General features: G+C 40.3%; 1 protein-coding gene across 2 annotated transcripts in view; it reads right to left on the reverse strand.

Moving 5' to 3' along the window:
- Nucleotides 1-2,956: 2,956 nt before the first annotated feature.
- SLC1A3 (solute carrier family 1 member 3) overlaps nt 2,957-16,190 on the reverse strand; it is a 114,579-nt gene continuing 101,345 nt past the window's right edge. For both annotated transcript variants that reach the window (XM_069221072.1, XM_069221080.1), the window contains exons 8-10: nt 14,813-15,007; nt 6,692-6,826; nt 2,957-5,297 (exon numbers count right to left, since the gene is read on the reverse strand). In XM_069221072.1, the coding sequence (XP_069077173.1) occupies nt 5,093-5,297; nt 6,692-6,826; nt 14,813-15,007 (535 nt within the window). In that variant the 3' untranslated portion in view covers nt 2,957-5,092. The remainder of the gene's footprint in view (nt 5,298-6,691; nt 6,827-14,812; nt 15,008-16,190) is intronic.

Genomic DNA, 16,190 nt, shown 5'->3' on the forward strand with positions numbered 1-16,190 from the left:
GTCCCACACAAAGATGGCCAAATTGACAAGACATTCAATAATTGTCCATTTTCTGTTTTTTTTTACTTTTCTTTTTTTTATAAGTAAATGTCCGTCGTTAGTTTTTAGTTTTAAGTGTTTCCGATACGCTGGGAAGTAACCTCAGAACACGAAAAGATAAGAAATAAAATGAGAAAATAACTCATTTAAAAAATGTGCTCAAACGCGAGGAACTACAGCAGTGTCAATGTCTTCTCGTGCTGTGTCAGCACCATAGCAACAGCCATGGAGACTGATTTGTTGTGTGCACGAGAATACGGGCGTTAGCAACAGTACTAACGTTTTGGAAAAAAAACAATGCTGCACACGAATAGCAAACTGTGCTAAAATCCACTCAAAATATCTTTAGACGAGATGTGACAGCAAGCCTAAAAGAAACGCTTTCACAACAAAAGAAACGCTTGCTCAGCTCAGCTTGTTCAGATAGTGCGTGCGAAGCACACAGTGCTGATGATCTCTGTGCCCCCAAGTGAATAAACACTTCACAAAACTCATGCAGAAAAAATAATAAGATTTCACCAAGTCACAGGAGCGTCCGTGTAGAACAGCCGGCCTGAAGGAGAACGAAGAGCGTTGGAAGCCAATTTAGCACGTTGTGGATTTCCCCCTCGTCGCCATTGAAGTGAAGGGGAATGAATTCACGAAGACACGTACTCTTTCTTCTTAGTTTAATAGCATTGGAAAGGCAGCGAGGACACGTCTCCGAAAAGGGGCACAGAGAGGAGCAACTGCCGCACCGAGGACACAGAACAGCGTGACATCATATCAATGATGTCACACCGTTCTATGCCTCCGCGAGGACATAATACAAAGCAGTCACCACAATACCATGTCATAGAGTAAGAGGATTGTTTATGGTTGCTATACCGAAATTGTTTTGGAAGGGATTCCACTTCTCTACAGGACTTTTTATGCAAGTAATCAGATGAATCTTTGGAGTATAGTTAGCTCTCTGGCTCGGGTGGTGAAATGTGTATCATTCATCTTGGTGCTGTGGCTGTTAAACTTTGTAGGAATTCGATTATGGTATCCCTATGTACTGAGTGTTAGCTTTAATTACTGCTGTTCCAGCAGTCTGGGAGTTGTTGCTACATATTTCATATCCTTGCTGAGATCTAGAATGTAGCCATTTGGACCGAGAAGGAATATCTGCCAATGGATTTCTTTTTATAGGTGTTGTTCAGTGCCCTTTTTAGATGGTCATCCCCCCCCCCACTTTTTGCTACTTGATGCTGTTGTTTTTGACCCGTTAGTGTACTGAGGCCTGCTAACCAGACCTCAGTACTTATATTCTGTCCCTTAAACTATATGTTGAATTACATAGGCCAAAAGGGCTTTACCACCCCTGTAAGTCCCTAGTAATTGGTACCAGCGGTACCAAGGGCAAGGGTGGTAAAGGGGTCATCAGGGCTGCAGCACTGATTGAGCCACCCTGTGTGACCTGAGTAAAAGTGAGACTTCAGAGCTGCCATGTCCGCCTGCACGAGCAGCCTGCTGCTCGAGTGCGACTCTGCCCACACCAGGTGCACAGGTGCAGGCAGTGTCCCTTTACTGCCCATAGTATGGGGCAGTCACCCCTAAGGCAGACCTCCTATAGCCTAGAAAGCAGAATGCACTGTACTATGAGTGAGGACATATGTGCACAAGCATATATGACCCTGTCATAGCATTTAAAACACAATACTACCACAATTAACCAGTGTTCCATAGATTAACATGGACTGGCATCTGGGCAGTTCCTGGATGTCCAGCTCCGTGATGGCCCAATTGATTCCCCTTGTTTGGTATCAAACATCTTGCTTTTTAACCCTGAGCATATTGACCATGCTCAGGATTAACTAGCATGTGCCCAGGTGGCACCCTTAGAGGGTGCCCACTGAGTTACCACACATGGACCTGGGTACTTAAGAACTCTGACGGGGTTTAATTTGGACCTTTCTTCCAGCAACAGCTGCCCTACAACCTGGCTGGAATTGTTTGCCAGCTCAAGCTTCCTTGACAGTCTGAATTATTTCTTTCAGGCCAAAAGTTGTGAACCAATTGTTGCACACCATGAATGATTTCAACAAAGTTTACAAATACATATTCGAATGCATTTAGAACATTGTTGATAAAACTAAATAGAAGTGGAAAGTACAAACATTTCCAAGAACGGTTTATAATTTTTCAAGGTTGTGAAGCAGCTTGTTTTGCAGATTGTGTGAGGCTATTTTTTATCTAAAATTCACCCACTTATCTTTTGAAAAAAACAAATGACTAGTGCTAATTATTCCATGCTGTTTTCTCTTAGTGTGGCATCTTCGTTTTCTTCAAAATCGGGTACTAAATTAGCTATTGCAGTTGATACCTAGTTACATTAAAAAATTATGTTTAATTTTATCAAATGGTTCTAGCTTTTAAAATAGTACACAACTTTTTCTTGTTGATGAAAAAGCAATGAAGCATGTTTTCTTTTAGAAGGTGTGTGGGTATACATTACTGAATGAAATGAACAAGATTAATACACCTCGCTAGCATTGTTATGAGAACTGAATCACCTCAAATCGCATTTCGAAAGTAAATGGTGTCAGCTAATTACGACACATTTATCATGCAGCCTTACTAGCTGAAGAATCATTGGAGCAATTTGGTTCAGCTCTCTGATCTCAACCACCAAAACAGCCTACAACTCATTAAAGTTGATATACTCACCATACTGACTGCACACCCCCACAAAACCGAAACAGATTCTGGTCTGTGCTGGAAAGGTTTGTAAACTCGCACCCTCTATTACCTATAGGCGCTGTAATGGTATATTTATGGATGATTGTGTACTATGCAGGTGATATTTAACAATAACAGTAGGATTTGAAGTACTCCGACAAAACATAAAGGTCTAAAGTAAAGACAGTCATCAATAAGCATGTCCACAAAGGAATCATGTAAACTACTTATTTTTTTATTGAAAAAACATCTACAAAGTAATGTTTCTCTGCACAGTCACATCTACACACAGAGCCGACAAAGCGGTTTTGGGAGGTGAGAGTTTTCTAAAGTACCTGATTTCTGTAAGAAACAACGTTAGTTAAAAAAATGAAGGAAGACCATCACACACAAATCTGTGACATATTTCATTTTTTTTTGTTTCAACTGATGTCATCAAATGGCATCCATTTACAAGTTGTATACTGTATACTTCAGTGTAGAACATCAAAAATATTACATGGTTACTCCATACATTCTAAAATTACTTTTATACACACACACATATGTCATCGATCTATATAAAAATATCTATACCTAGAAGATGCGTGTCTGCTTTCTAGACTTTTTTTCTGTTATCAAAATAAAATGTTTCACATGACTGAAATTCAGTCTGATTCTAACAGAACTCTGCATGAACACAATGCAGACAGTTTATAAGACTGGAAATGTGTCCTATGTCTATCTGCCTCCTCTTCCTTTGACACAGTACACATAAAGAGAAAAACGACCAGCCTAGGTCAGTTTTAAGACCTCGCTATGTACTGTACAGCATAGTTTGTGTATTGTAACACTACTTTCAGAACCAAAGGCCACGGATGCCAATCACACTGCTTAGCGAAGGGCAATGGTGGCAGTTGATTCCACCCCCCTCCTTTTTGCACTTTGATGTGAAGTTCATAATAACATAACAATCAAAAACATTCAAAAACATTTTTGTGCTTTTGTGTTCCCTCGGAATCCTTTCACTGGACCAACAAATATTTTCCAGCTTAAATTTGTAGAACAATGAAAACAAAAAAGAAACATATATATATTTACATATATAAAATATAATTTGTTAAAAACTGTAGGACTCACATCGGCACTGTCTGTGGTGCGTACACAGAAAGGTGAGGAGCTTTTCCCTCTCATTCTTTTAGTATATCCTTCCTTTTACATACAAATTGAAATTACTTTTATCTGCAGGCTACCTGCACTTCCTGTTTGAAGTCTTCTTTTTTCATTACAAGGTATTACTTTCCCCATAAAGGCCTCTGGCATTTATGCTAACTGTTTTAGAATGAAAACATGAAATCGCATAATGGGTAGCTATGTATACTACTGAAATAAGGATGAGCTTAACATATCTAGAATGTACTGTATGCAAAACCTGACAACAAAAGGGCATCCTACTGGGAGTGCAATACACAGAAATTGATATAAATTCAATATGTCTTACACATGGAGGCTCAAACAATTATAATAAATGTGGACTATAGACTTGTTCTTTTATCAGCATCACTCTGAAGGGATAGAGTTAACTACATGTGCCTATCTGGAGCCACATCGTTTAGAAATATATTGATGCATGGTGGATTTTGGTACAGCAAGTGCCCACAAAATGTTTGGCAGAGTTGGTGGCCTAAATCTATGATCTCGGACACTTACCAAAGCTTCACAGAAGATCAATAATAGAAGATAAAGAGGTTTTTAAGAACCTTAACGTCTCCCACAAATAGTGTCCTGATTACCTATTAATATGTGCTACTAGCGAATGGGCATATTCTTATTAGTGAGTCATATGCACTGTAAATTATAAGTATTCTTTTGCTTCTATTGTATATCCACAACTCATTATAGAGTTGACTTACAAAAACACACCATCTATACAAAATCACATTTTCATTTGGACGTGGGGATTCAAAATAATGACTTGGGAGTCCTTGCTCAAATGCCAAGGTATTGAAAGAAGTAGGATACATTACAGGCTCTTATTGTAATTGTGTATCACAATTGTAGATAATCAAGGTCCTTTTACAGGTTTTTCATAGACATAATACACATTCTTGTGTATTTCATTAATACATGCTTTCCTCTGTAGACAGGGCTACTATGACTGAAATAATACAATTTTATGTTCTTTCCTTTAGAGTTTGATACAAGCAACATGCTGATGTCTGATGAATGGAAATGCTTGTAAGACAATCACAATCTTCTATTTCTTCCTTTTTCATGCAGTGACACAATGACAATTATCTGCTTGAAGTGGATTGGGGAAATTAAAACTGATTTTATGCTTCAAGCTCCTGAAACCAAGTCCACCATTTTCTTACATCTTGGTCTCACTGTCTATAGGTTTCTCAAGCTCATTTTCCTGGGAGATCAGCTGGTATGGTTTCTTCATTTCATTCTCTTCAATGACGGAGTTGCCCTTTTCAGAGTCTCCACTCTGCAGTTCATGTCGAGATAAATGTTCAACTATTCCTGCTCCCAGAGAATCTCCCAGAACGTTGGTGGTGGTACGGAGCCGGTCCCTATAAAGAACAATATAGAGCTTTATTTGTGTTAAGTAGTAAGTCAAGATGTTTTGCCGGCAATTTGTTGACCACCATATTTGGGTTAAAATATTTCTGTCAATAAACTTCTGTATTAGAGACTTATTATTGAAGCCAGTCAGATTCAGAGGTAAATTACATAGTTCCAAAGTGTGTAGTAATACTAGACATGGATAAATGGACTACTAAGGAAGGGGAGGGACCTGGCAAGTCTGAGGTATTCACAAATGTCTCTACACCATATTCCCACCCTGTAAGTATTCAAAGAATTAGTCCTGTGAGGGCAAGAGTAAATCTATATCCCGGATAGGGTGCAGGGAAAGTGGTTTGTCCATGGAAATATTTTCTGCATTGTGAAAAAACATAAAAGTGGAATTTCAACACTGCAAATTCATTTTTATATGCATAACACATTTAGGACTCTCTCTGCATAGACATAATCAAGATTTCATAAAGGTTTTCAAGGAAATTAGCAATTATTGCACCTTTACGGGATCAGTCTTGGAAACATCTGTGCAGTTATCAATATCGTAAACCTGACTCCCTCAGGTAGTAAACCTAGATATGTAAATGTATTGTTCACAGCCACTTGCTTTACACTCAACATGGATTTTGGGTGTGTGAAATCATGTAATTGGTAAATATAGTGATGATAGTGATAGAATACAATATGTCATCAGGTCAGGGAGGCGTTATGTTATGTTACTAGAGATTTAATTGATGATGTTGTTTGGCACATTATCTGTAGGACAGTATACGGTTCATTGGAGGTGCACTGAGGTGCTAATTTTGTGTAGGCTCCATAAACTGCAAAATGTAGGGGATTGTCAGGTTTTGCATATTAACAAGAATGTCACTTCATTTGAGGTTGCACAATGGATGGACAAATCTTTGTATATCAGGTTGGCCTTCCATTGGGCAGTCTACAACCAAACTAATGGAATCACTTATGTTCAAGCAGGACCTTAGAACATTTGTGATGAGTCCATTTTTACATTGCGCTCTTTGTGTGCATTATGATTGGAAATGCTAAGTCTTTTCTGTATGAAATCAGTCTCTCAGGATTTTTTTTAGCATACTGTACACTTTAAACTTCATGCTTAGGTTTGGTTTGAAGGTTTGGATTAGAGGTATTTTAGTGGGGATACAACTATTAGAAGACCACTGTATTACAAGAAGTCATGTTATGTGGATGATGGTTGCCACTCTAAATATAGACTTGTAGATGTAAAAAAAAAACAATTTAACAGGAGAAGGCAGCAACAAATTAAAATTGTAATTACTTTCCAAAGTATTACTTTCTGCAGAATGCACAGTAAGACTTAAAAAACAATCTTCCTCTTTGCTTTATTCAGTCTATTGGAAATACTCACAAGAACCAGTCAACTGCAATGATGAGAGTGATGTCATCGGTAGGAAGTCCAACAGAAGTTAGCACAATAACCATAGTGACCAGTCCAGCTTGTGGGATTCCTGCAGCCCCAATACTGGCAGCAGTGGCTGTGATGCTGTTCAAGGAATAAGGAGAGAACCTCATTAAGACAATTCATGTGAAGTGTGCATTTCACAAACAATTGCATTTGTGCATAATATTTGTGCACAGTATGCAAGAAAAAAATTATTTGAGGTTAGTGAAGGTAGACGTGTGGCTAGGCACAGAAATGGGTATATATTACTTAATAAACATCTTTAATTATCATCTCCCATGTGGGTAATAGGTTGAGCTCTGGTGAAGCAGTAATCTAGCCAGGCATCCTAAATGTTTTACCATTTTCTCTTTTTTAATACAACAGGGGCTAAGGTTACACTATTAGATGCATCAATAATACCTGGAAATAGTCCCAACCCACTTTTCAAAGTGTTTCATTTTTTAAAAGTGCATTAGAAAGAGCTGTACTGCTGCTCTACTGTGACAAAAGAAACTATTGCTTACAAAGACTCTGGATAGACCCAAAATTAGTGAAGTCAGAGCACCTAACCAGAATGTCATCCAGTATCTCCTACCCCAAAATATTTATATTTTTATTTACACAGCTGTTTATTATAGTCCTGTAGAGATATAATACTTAAACTGTCACTTGTTACAAAAAAATGTTAGAACACCAGTGGTTAATTCACTGAGGCCAGTAAGAAAATATCACTTAGAGAAAATACATCACAGATTGTCAAGTGCAGTAAACGTTAATCACAATTTCATAAAAAAACATTCTTTAAAACATCATTTTGAAAAGAAAATCTAAAATCAGAAATAAATTTACACTTTAAGACATAACACTATTCTTTTGCTTCTCCTCAAAGTCTCCCTTACTCTTTCAGATTTAGAGACTAAAAAAAACATATCCCCATGTCAGTAACACCTTAACACACACAGTCTATTTTTCTCCTCAGTCCTTCAAAAGCGCATTCTGCATATACTAAAGAATTTCATATGAGGAGAAAACAAGACATCGTCATACTATTGCCCACAGTGTGTCAGTTGATACTGTTAACACTCTATGCATAGCTGTATGTATGTAGGTATGTATGTGTTTTTTCCACAGTGCAACCCTAGCCTAAAGGCAGTGGAATGCTGCACGGAAAGCATAAAGAGTGATAGGAGTAGTAGTTGGTTTGTGTACATTTACTGCATTTTTATGTAGCATTTTTTAAAGAGGTGTGTCTTTAACTCTTTTAGCTAAATTGGAGTAGCTTTAGAAAAGTCATGATGAATACAGGAAATGTTTTTACAATTCTTAGTCTGCACTCTGATGGTGTCCAGGCAGTGGGCATGCCGAATACCAATGGAAACAGTAGACTTGTCTGCAAGAAGTGGGGTGCTGGTAGTGATGGCTTTGCAAAGGATGCAGCTAGTATGAAGATGATATAGGACGGGAAATGGACCTAATGGAGTTCCATCAAGATGGGGGTGACTTTATCATCTTTTTGCAGGTCAGGTATGAAACGTGCTGTGGTGTGTAGGATGCTCTTAAGGTGTGCCAGTGTGGAGTCTGTGAGGCCATGGTACAGGGCCTTATCACTATCGGGAGTCTGAGGGCTTGAACAGCGGTTATGAAGTCACTTTCTGGAAGAAACTATTTCAGTTTTTTTAGAAGAGAGAGCTGGAACCAGGTCATCCTTTTTGCCATTGTGATCCTGGAGGGTTAGGTTGGTGCCCAGAGTGAATCCAAGTGATTGGGATTCAAAGCCATCAAAGTACGAGTAATGTTTGTATTGTTTCTCATTTGTTTGTCTTGGTAAATAACAGTAATTTTGTCTTGGGTGGGTTGAACTTTAGGCAAGCCCTAGAAATATGGGGGGTCATTTCGACCTCAGCGGTCTTTTCACAAGACCGCCAAGGGACCGCCGTGCTGAAGACCCTCGGTGTATTATGACTGCTGGCAGCCCTCCGTCCTTTTCCGGACAGAGAGCCGCCAGCAACCATACTGGCGGGCGGCGGGAAGTGGAGGTTGCTCCACCTCCACCACCACGTCAACAGAACACCGCCCACCGAATCACGTTCTGCGATTCGGCGTGGCGTGTTCTGTTGATGGTGTGGTGGAGGCGGAGCAGCCCCCATGGATCCCGTCCCCTCCCGAAGATCAACGGACAAGGTAAGTTGATCGTCCGTTTGGGGAGGGGGGTGGGGGGTGTTGTGTGATGTGTGGGTGCATGGGGGTGTGCGTGTGAGTATGTAGAGGGGGTGTGTGAGTGCGAGTATGTAGAGGGGGTGTGTGAGTGCGTGTATGCATGCGGGGGTGTAGTGTGAATGGAAATGTGTGCGTGTCTGTCTGTATGTATGTCTGTATGGATGTGTGCGTGTATGTCTGAATGAGGGTGTGCGTGTATGACTGTGTGTGTGTCTGTTGGCATGTTTGTTCGTGTGTGTGTGCGGGAATGTGTGTTGGTGGTGTCTGCATGCGTGTCGGGTGTGTGTCTATGTTGTGATGTCGGGGGTAGGGGTGGGGAGGGGGGTCCTGCCACCTTTGGGGGGTGGCAGGGTGGTGGCAGGGTGGTGGGGGGTGTTGGGGACGGACTCGGGGGAGGGGGCTGGGGGTGGCAGAGACCCCTATCAGTGCCAGGGAAGGAATTTCCTGGCACTGATAGTGCTTACCGCCATGGATTTCATGGTGGTTCCAAACCCCATGAACTCCATGGCGGTAAGCCGGGTCATGATACCGCCGGCGGTCTTGTGACGGCCCGCGGGCTGGAGACCCAAGTCTCCAGCCCAGCGGTCGTCTCCGTCATGGCAGTCTGATCGGAGAAGTGGCGGATGACCATGGCGGTAGCCGCCATGGTCATAATTCCAAATTTTTTACAGCCAGCCTGTTGGCGGTAAAACCGCCACTTTTCCGTCAACCGCCGGGGTCGTAATGACCCCCATGGTCTTTGATGGCAGTATTTGAGGCGTTGGATGTCTGCAGCAGAGTAAACTTTCAGGTGTCATAACTATTTAATCACCAATCCGTGCCACACTACACATCTATAAAAAATAAATGCCTCTTTGGCAAAAGGGCAATATAGGTGGCCATGTCATTATCTGTATTAGCATGTAACTGGTCAATAACAGACACGCTGCTAGTACAACCATTAATAATGGGTTTAACTAATGCAACCTCTAACAGCGAAGTTCAGATGCCTGAAACCAATATGCATCAATCTTTCAAAATATGAATTAACGTTCAAACAGACACATTTTCTTAGTAGAGTCCTGTCATTTGTACATACACAACAACTTGATACATTTGATCGAGGACTAAACTCTTCAAATCCCTCAGATAAGCATCAAGTATTAACTCGTCCTTGATGTCACAACATTACATGCCCTATCCACATTCTATCTCGGAATGAAAATATTGAGTTTCACAATTTGACCTTCAAGGGTTTGGTTCAGTAATATTTTGTCAACTGCGACCTCACCTAGGATGTATACTAAATACAACCTTCCAAAATCTGAAAAATATGAATTAGTGTAATTCAGAAAAAGACAGACATTGTTGAGCAACCAGCTGACAAAGGTGGCTAAAGAGTTACGCTATCCCAGCAAACATCTCTGGACGGTGACAGGACCGGACGGTACTGTCAAAATTACGGTACTGTCCGTGAAACTTTAATCTTGTTTTTGTTTTTCAAAAACAAATTCCCAAAGAAGGATTTTGTTTTTGAAATGGGAGTTTCCTCCCATGGTGTGGCAGTCATTTAAATGTTTTTACTGTCCCTTACAGCCAGGTTTTTCATGGAGGAAAGGGAGAGTAAAAACTTGCCATTTTACTGCCCACTCTAAATCGGGAGCGCAATTGAATGGCCAAACCTCCGACTGCTCTTACTCCATTGTACTGTTGGAGGAGTATGTCAACGATGGAGATGGAGTAGTTTCCCCCACTGACAAACTTAAGGTCCACCTGAAAGTAATTCATGCGGGCGGACATTCAGTTTGACAACGAGGGTAGGCCATCGCCATTGCAATGGAGTATCCTCTCTGCCAAGCTCTAATGAAAGCACCTATGATTGTAACTGTAAAATAATATTTGTATGATTGGCTCTTGAATTCTTAATAGTAATATCCCTTATGACAAAGCTCTGCGTGGTATTCACGACATATTAGAGCTTAAACAGAACAAGCACCTGCAGAATTTGGTTCACTGTGTCAAGACTGCAGTCACAACAATCTACTTCAAAATCAGTTTTTCATGCTGACCCACGGTTTCGGTACAAGTGCTAGTTTGCTAGTTTGGCCCTGAGCCTAATTAAGCTGTCCATTTACACCTTAGAAAGCTTAGATCTTTTTTAACCAACGTTTTTCGCAAACATGAATATCTGGCACTGTTGCAATAATTACTTCTTTTTGATTTTGTACTGCACAAAAGCACTACTATGTGCTTTTATACAATGGTTGAATGAACAGGTGAGGTATTTCACATCTAAGTATAGTACACATAATTTTTTTTGGTCTGAAAATCTCAATTCGGGAAAGCTTGTTCTACATTGTGCTGTTCAAAAAACCTAAAACGGCCCCTGCCACGATTATATTAGCTTGGGGGTTACTGCCTTTTAAAGGATACTAAAAGTACAGAATTGGTGCTATTTGTGTCTAAACTTGTAATATTAAAATATTTCAATGCGGTGGGTGTATTTGAGCTTTTCTGAGGCACTTGACTGCAATTAACATAACCATTACAATAGGATGTTGTGTTTTATCATACTTGGACCACACCACTCTAAAGGTCAAAAGCAGAATAAACCAGCATAAGAGTAGGATCCTGGGTCAGACAGAAACTGTTTTTATGCATCACCGTTATATAGTTTTTATTAGACTTTTGTAGCCATTTTTGTGACTTGTTAAGTCAGTTCTGGAATCCAGGTGTTTGAGTATTTTTTCTGCACCTACACTTCCATGCACATTGCTCGTCATCAGTTTCATGAGGTTATAATTTTATTGTGTTTCTGGGCAGTGCATGGATTGCTCATTTCATGCTGCATCATCCATTTTATGGAACTTACAAATGTTGCTAATATCTGTTGACATATGTTGCTGATAAGTCTTGCACCCATTTTTATGGTCTGGCTTGACAGCTCAGATTTTGCCAGATAATTATTTGAGCACTACTAGAGAGGGGCTTAGGCTTCACCCACATGTTTGGAGTCAGCACTACATGTTTTGATTGAGCAGAAGTTGTGAGCTTCCACAAAAAATGCGTGCCCTTCACATGGCTGTGGTTATTTGATAACTTACCCAAGAGCCTGAGCTTGACCTCTCCAGGACAAACACATGATGTTGTTATGATATTAAAGTGTCTTAGTTAACTAGATAATAATGTGTGTTTTTTTTCTAGCAGCAGGTCAGATTGGAGAAGGGCAGTCATTAACCTACATTATTTTTAGGTATGGCTTGAAGCTGACAGTGCAGTTGTCACCTGGCCCTTTAAACTACACCGTTGTCACTCTACAGTCCTTTGCTTCCACACAAATACATACATATCGATTTGCTTGCTATTTACTTGTAATGCTTCACATTGCCCCACATGTTTTAAAGCCAGACATATTGGCATTGCCAAAGCTTGTTATAATTCCATTTAATTTTGATTTCTTTCAGTTTAATTAGGTTTGTCCTTTATTTTTGCCACCCATATTTTTCAGCATCAATCTGGTCATTGATTTTTTTTTTCCCCAACTTGTGAGTTCAACTTGTGCGTACAACCATATCTGTCCCTGTTCTGTTCAGGTTGGCACAACTTAAAAGTACAACCATATCTGTCCCTGTTCTGTTCAGGTTGGCACATTTGACATTGTTTCTGGTGCCAAAGGCTCCGGTTGTATTGTCTCCCTACTACAGAATGATTTGACTGACCTAATTTGGGATGCTTTTTCAACAAATAATGTACTTCTGGATTTTATTTTCATGCAATACCCTCACTTTTGATTATCAAGTAACCGTGGATTATCTAGTTGAGGTTATTTAGTATTATTTTGTGACTTTACATTTATAGTAGCATTTGTGGGCCTTGATGAATTTTCTCTTTGAAATATGATACACTGTGTACTCCTATTATAAAATCATATGGGTATTTGTCACACTGTGTGGGCTACTGGTGAATTCACTCTCAACTCACATGGGTATTTATTGGCTTTTGGTAAAGTGACACCATAGGACTCTTGTCACATTGGTATTGGACGGCAACATGTGTGCATGTGTAAAATCTCTTATTGGACTTAAAGAAACAATAGTGGATGCTTGTTTTTCATTAGTTATTTGTATTCAGATTGGTGGCTATGACTGTGTATTATACCAGCTGCTTGGACTTGTTTTGTTTTGTTACAGATAGAATAGAGATTAACTCACTACAGCTGTCTTTTAAAGTTGTTTTGGTACACTCCTTCTGTCTTACACTAATACTTCTTTTGTATCACTATGTGCCACCATTGTCTGTAACAAAACTATATATGTTGAGCATATCAATATGCTGAGTTTTTTGCCATTTTCCCACTCTATTAAAGTAGTCGGATATTTCCAGAAAATTGTTTGACTATTGATCTATTTCTCTTCGGATTTCGAATAAGATAAATTGATAAAATATTTGTTCAACCCTTCCTACAGGATTACTGTTCATATTTTTCATTTTTTTCACTGTGGGCTATTAGGTCTCAGCCTAAAAGGTAATATTGACTAAAAGTGATCTCTGTATGTAGGTGTCTCTCAGTACCACTTGGCAGCCATGTGGAACAAGCTCTGTTCAACAGTGTAAGATGCTTAGGAAGGCTGGTACTTTTGGAAAGAACGGTTCATGGATGTTTTGGCTAAATACAGAGAGTGTCATACAAACACTGGTTACAAGAAAGAATGCTCAATGGCCAATAGCATTGGAGTTATCCATAAAGGGGATCCGTATATTTGTAATTTGTCTTCTATTTGCGTTTGCAAATAAACGTACATAGAGGAATTTAATTCATGAAATACAACATTATTGTTAATGCAACATAACACAAAGGGCCAATATGGCTTCAATTAGTATTGCAAATTTAAAAAAAGTGCATTTTAACTTGTAACAGCATGGTGTTTTACCATATGGCAGCAAATTTGCTCTCACAAGCAGGTAGATCAAATCTAGACCGGAGATGCACTGGAATATCCGTGAACAGCCACAGAGTTGTGAATTTGTGGGCATTCACCATGTTGTTAGTTGGTGGATATTCGCAAGGGTTTCGCAGTCCTTTCTCTTCTGGGAAATGGGTTAGGATTTAACCTTGTCAAGGGCAGCTGTAAATCTACGGACAGGTAACACCTCTGAAATCGGTGGGCATACGGAGGAAGGGATGTCAGCAAAGTGAAAAATATTTGCCTCAGTAGAAAAAAATCAAGTATCACTTTGTAAGTGAATCTTTGGTAAACCTGCATGCACACATAATTTTAAACAAGGTCAAATGAGGCATGTTTCACTGCCTAACAAAAGCTGTATTATTGTATTGTTGATTGTCACAGCTTCCCGGGAATTCTGTGATAATTACAAAAAAGTTGTAACTGTACACCCAAATGTAGGCGCATAACGTAGGTAGCTGATTTAGGAATCTGTTTGTGAATCGGCTCTGCATATAAACATGATGTATAGGAAACTGTGAAACTCCGTACATAAAACCTACGACCGGAAAAAGGAAATATCTGGGAAATAATACGCCCATTTATGTATATGGTTTCCGTAGACAGAGTGTGAGATAGACGGAAAGAAGATAAACGATGTTTTACGTTTAGTCTGCTAGGCTTTGTAAGCAGGAGCAGAAGAATAAACAATATGTTGGAACCTTGAGGCTTCTCTTAGTCATTTTGTCAGTGAGGAGGAACATAGTGCAAATCTGTTAGTAACACTGCAGACACTGATACAGCTCAGGAAAGGGGAAAGAAAAAATGTATTAGTTTATCAATTGTAGTTGTTGGTTGTCAAAAGTGGGGGCCTCTCCCAGCATTACAAACTCTAGCTATAGAGCCTGCTGTATCATATAGACAGTGCGAAGCAGGGTTGTGTTACCTGATTGTAATGATCTGTCCAAAATTCAGGTCGAAGTTGTTGACTTGGGCGATGAAAATAGCAGCCAAGGCCTCATACAGAGCGGTACCATCCATGTTAATTGTAGCGCCTACTGGCAGGACAAATCTGGTGACGCGCTTATCCACTCCGTTGTTCTCTTCCAAGCACTTGAACGTGATGGGTAAGGTGGCAGAGCTGAAGAGGAACAGAAACAGCACATGAGACATACAGGGAATCAGGGGCGCCATGATCCCCCCGCTTTAGCAGCTGCAGCAGGGGTGGGGTCCTCCATGAGCCTCTTCTGTCTCAACTCACCTGACAAAAGCTCCTCATTGTCGCTGGAATACAGCGTCAGTAGAAGAGCAAGGAATAACCACAGCCGGGTAATACAACAGGGAAAAAGAAGCAGTGTTGGAAGGTAGGGTGACAAGATGGAATTATGGATGAATGAGTAGGTGGCTGAATGAGTATGTGGATGAATGAGGGGGAAAGAATGAGTGAATGCTACGTGGATGGGCAGGTGAAAGGATGGCATAGTAAAGGGATGGGTAGATGGATGAATGAGTGAATGGATAGGTGGCTAGACAGGTGAAAGGATGGCAGAATAAAGGGATGGATGAGTGAATGGATAGGTGGATGAACAGGTGAACGGATGGCAGAGTAAAGGGATAGATGGATATCTGGATGGACAGGTGAAAGAATGTCAGAGTAAAGGGATCAATAGAAGAATGGATGCATGGATGGATACTTGAAAATGAATGGATAAGTGGATAGGCAGGCCATCGGATGGCAGAGTAAAGAGATGGATGAATAGGTGGATGGACAGGTGAAAGGATAGCAGAGAAAAGGGATGATGGATCAGTGGGTGAAAAGATGAGTGACGGGATGGCAGAGTGAATGGATGGCTTGTTGGAGTGATGGTAGAGTGGATGGCTGGCTATATGGAAGAGTGAATGGATGGATGGTAGAGTTGATGAACTGATGGATAGCTGGATGTCAGAATTGATGGACTGATGGCAGTGGATGGGTGGATGGCAGTGTGTTTGGGTGGATGTATGGTAGAGTGGATGAATGGATGGATGGAAGAGAGGGTGGAGGGATGAATGAATGGATGTCAGCATGTACGAATAGATGGATGGCAGAGTCTAGATGGATAGATTTCAGAGCAGATGGATAGATGGCAGAGTGGATGGATGGTGGAATGGATGGATTGATGGTAGAGTGTATGGATGGATGGATGGCAGAATGGATGAATGGAAGGATGGATGGCAGATTGTATGGATGGATCGATGGATGGAGGGAATGGGGTAACATTGAATGATGGGATGAAATAATTAATGGAAGACAACATGTAAAGGTGAAATAGTGGATATCAGTA

The sequence above is a fragment of the Pleurodeles waltl genome, chromosome 1_1 (genome assembly GCF_031143425.1).
Source record: "Pleurodeles waltl isolate 20211129_DDA chromosome 1_1, aPleWal1.hap1.20221129, whole genome shotgun sequence".
In the NCBI taxonomy this organism is placed as follows: Eukaryota; Metazoa; Chordata; class Amphibia; order Caudata; family Salamandridae; genus Pleurodeles; species Pleurodeles waltl.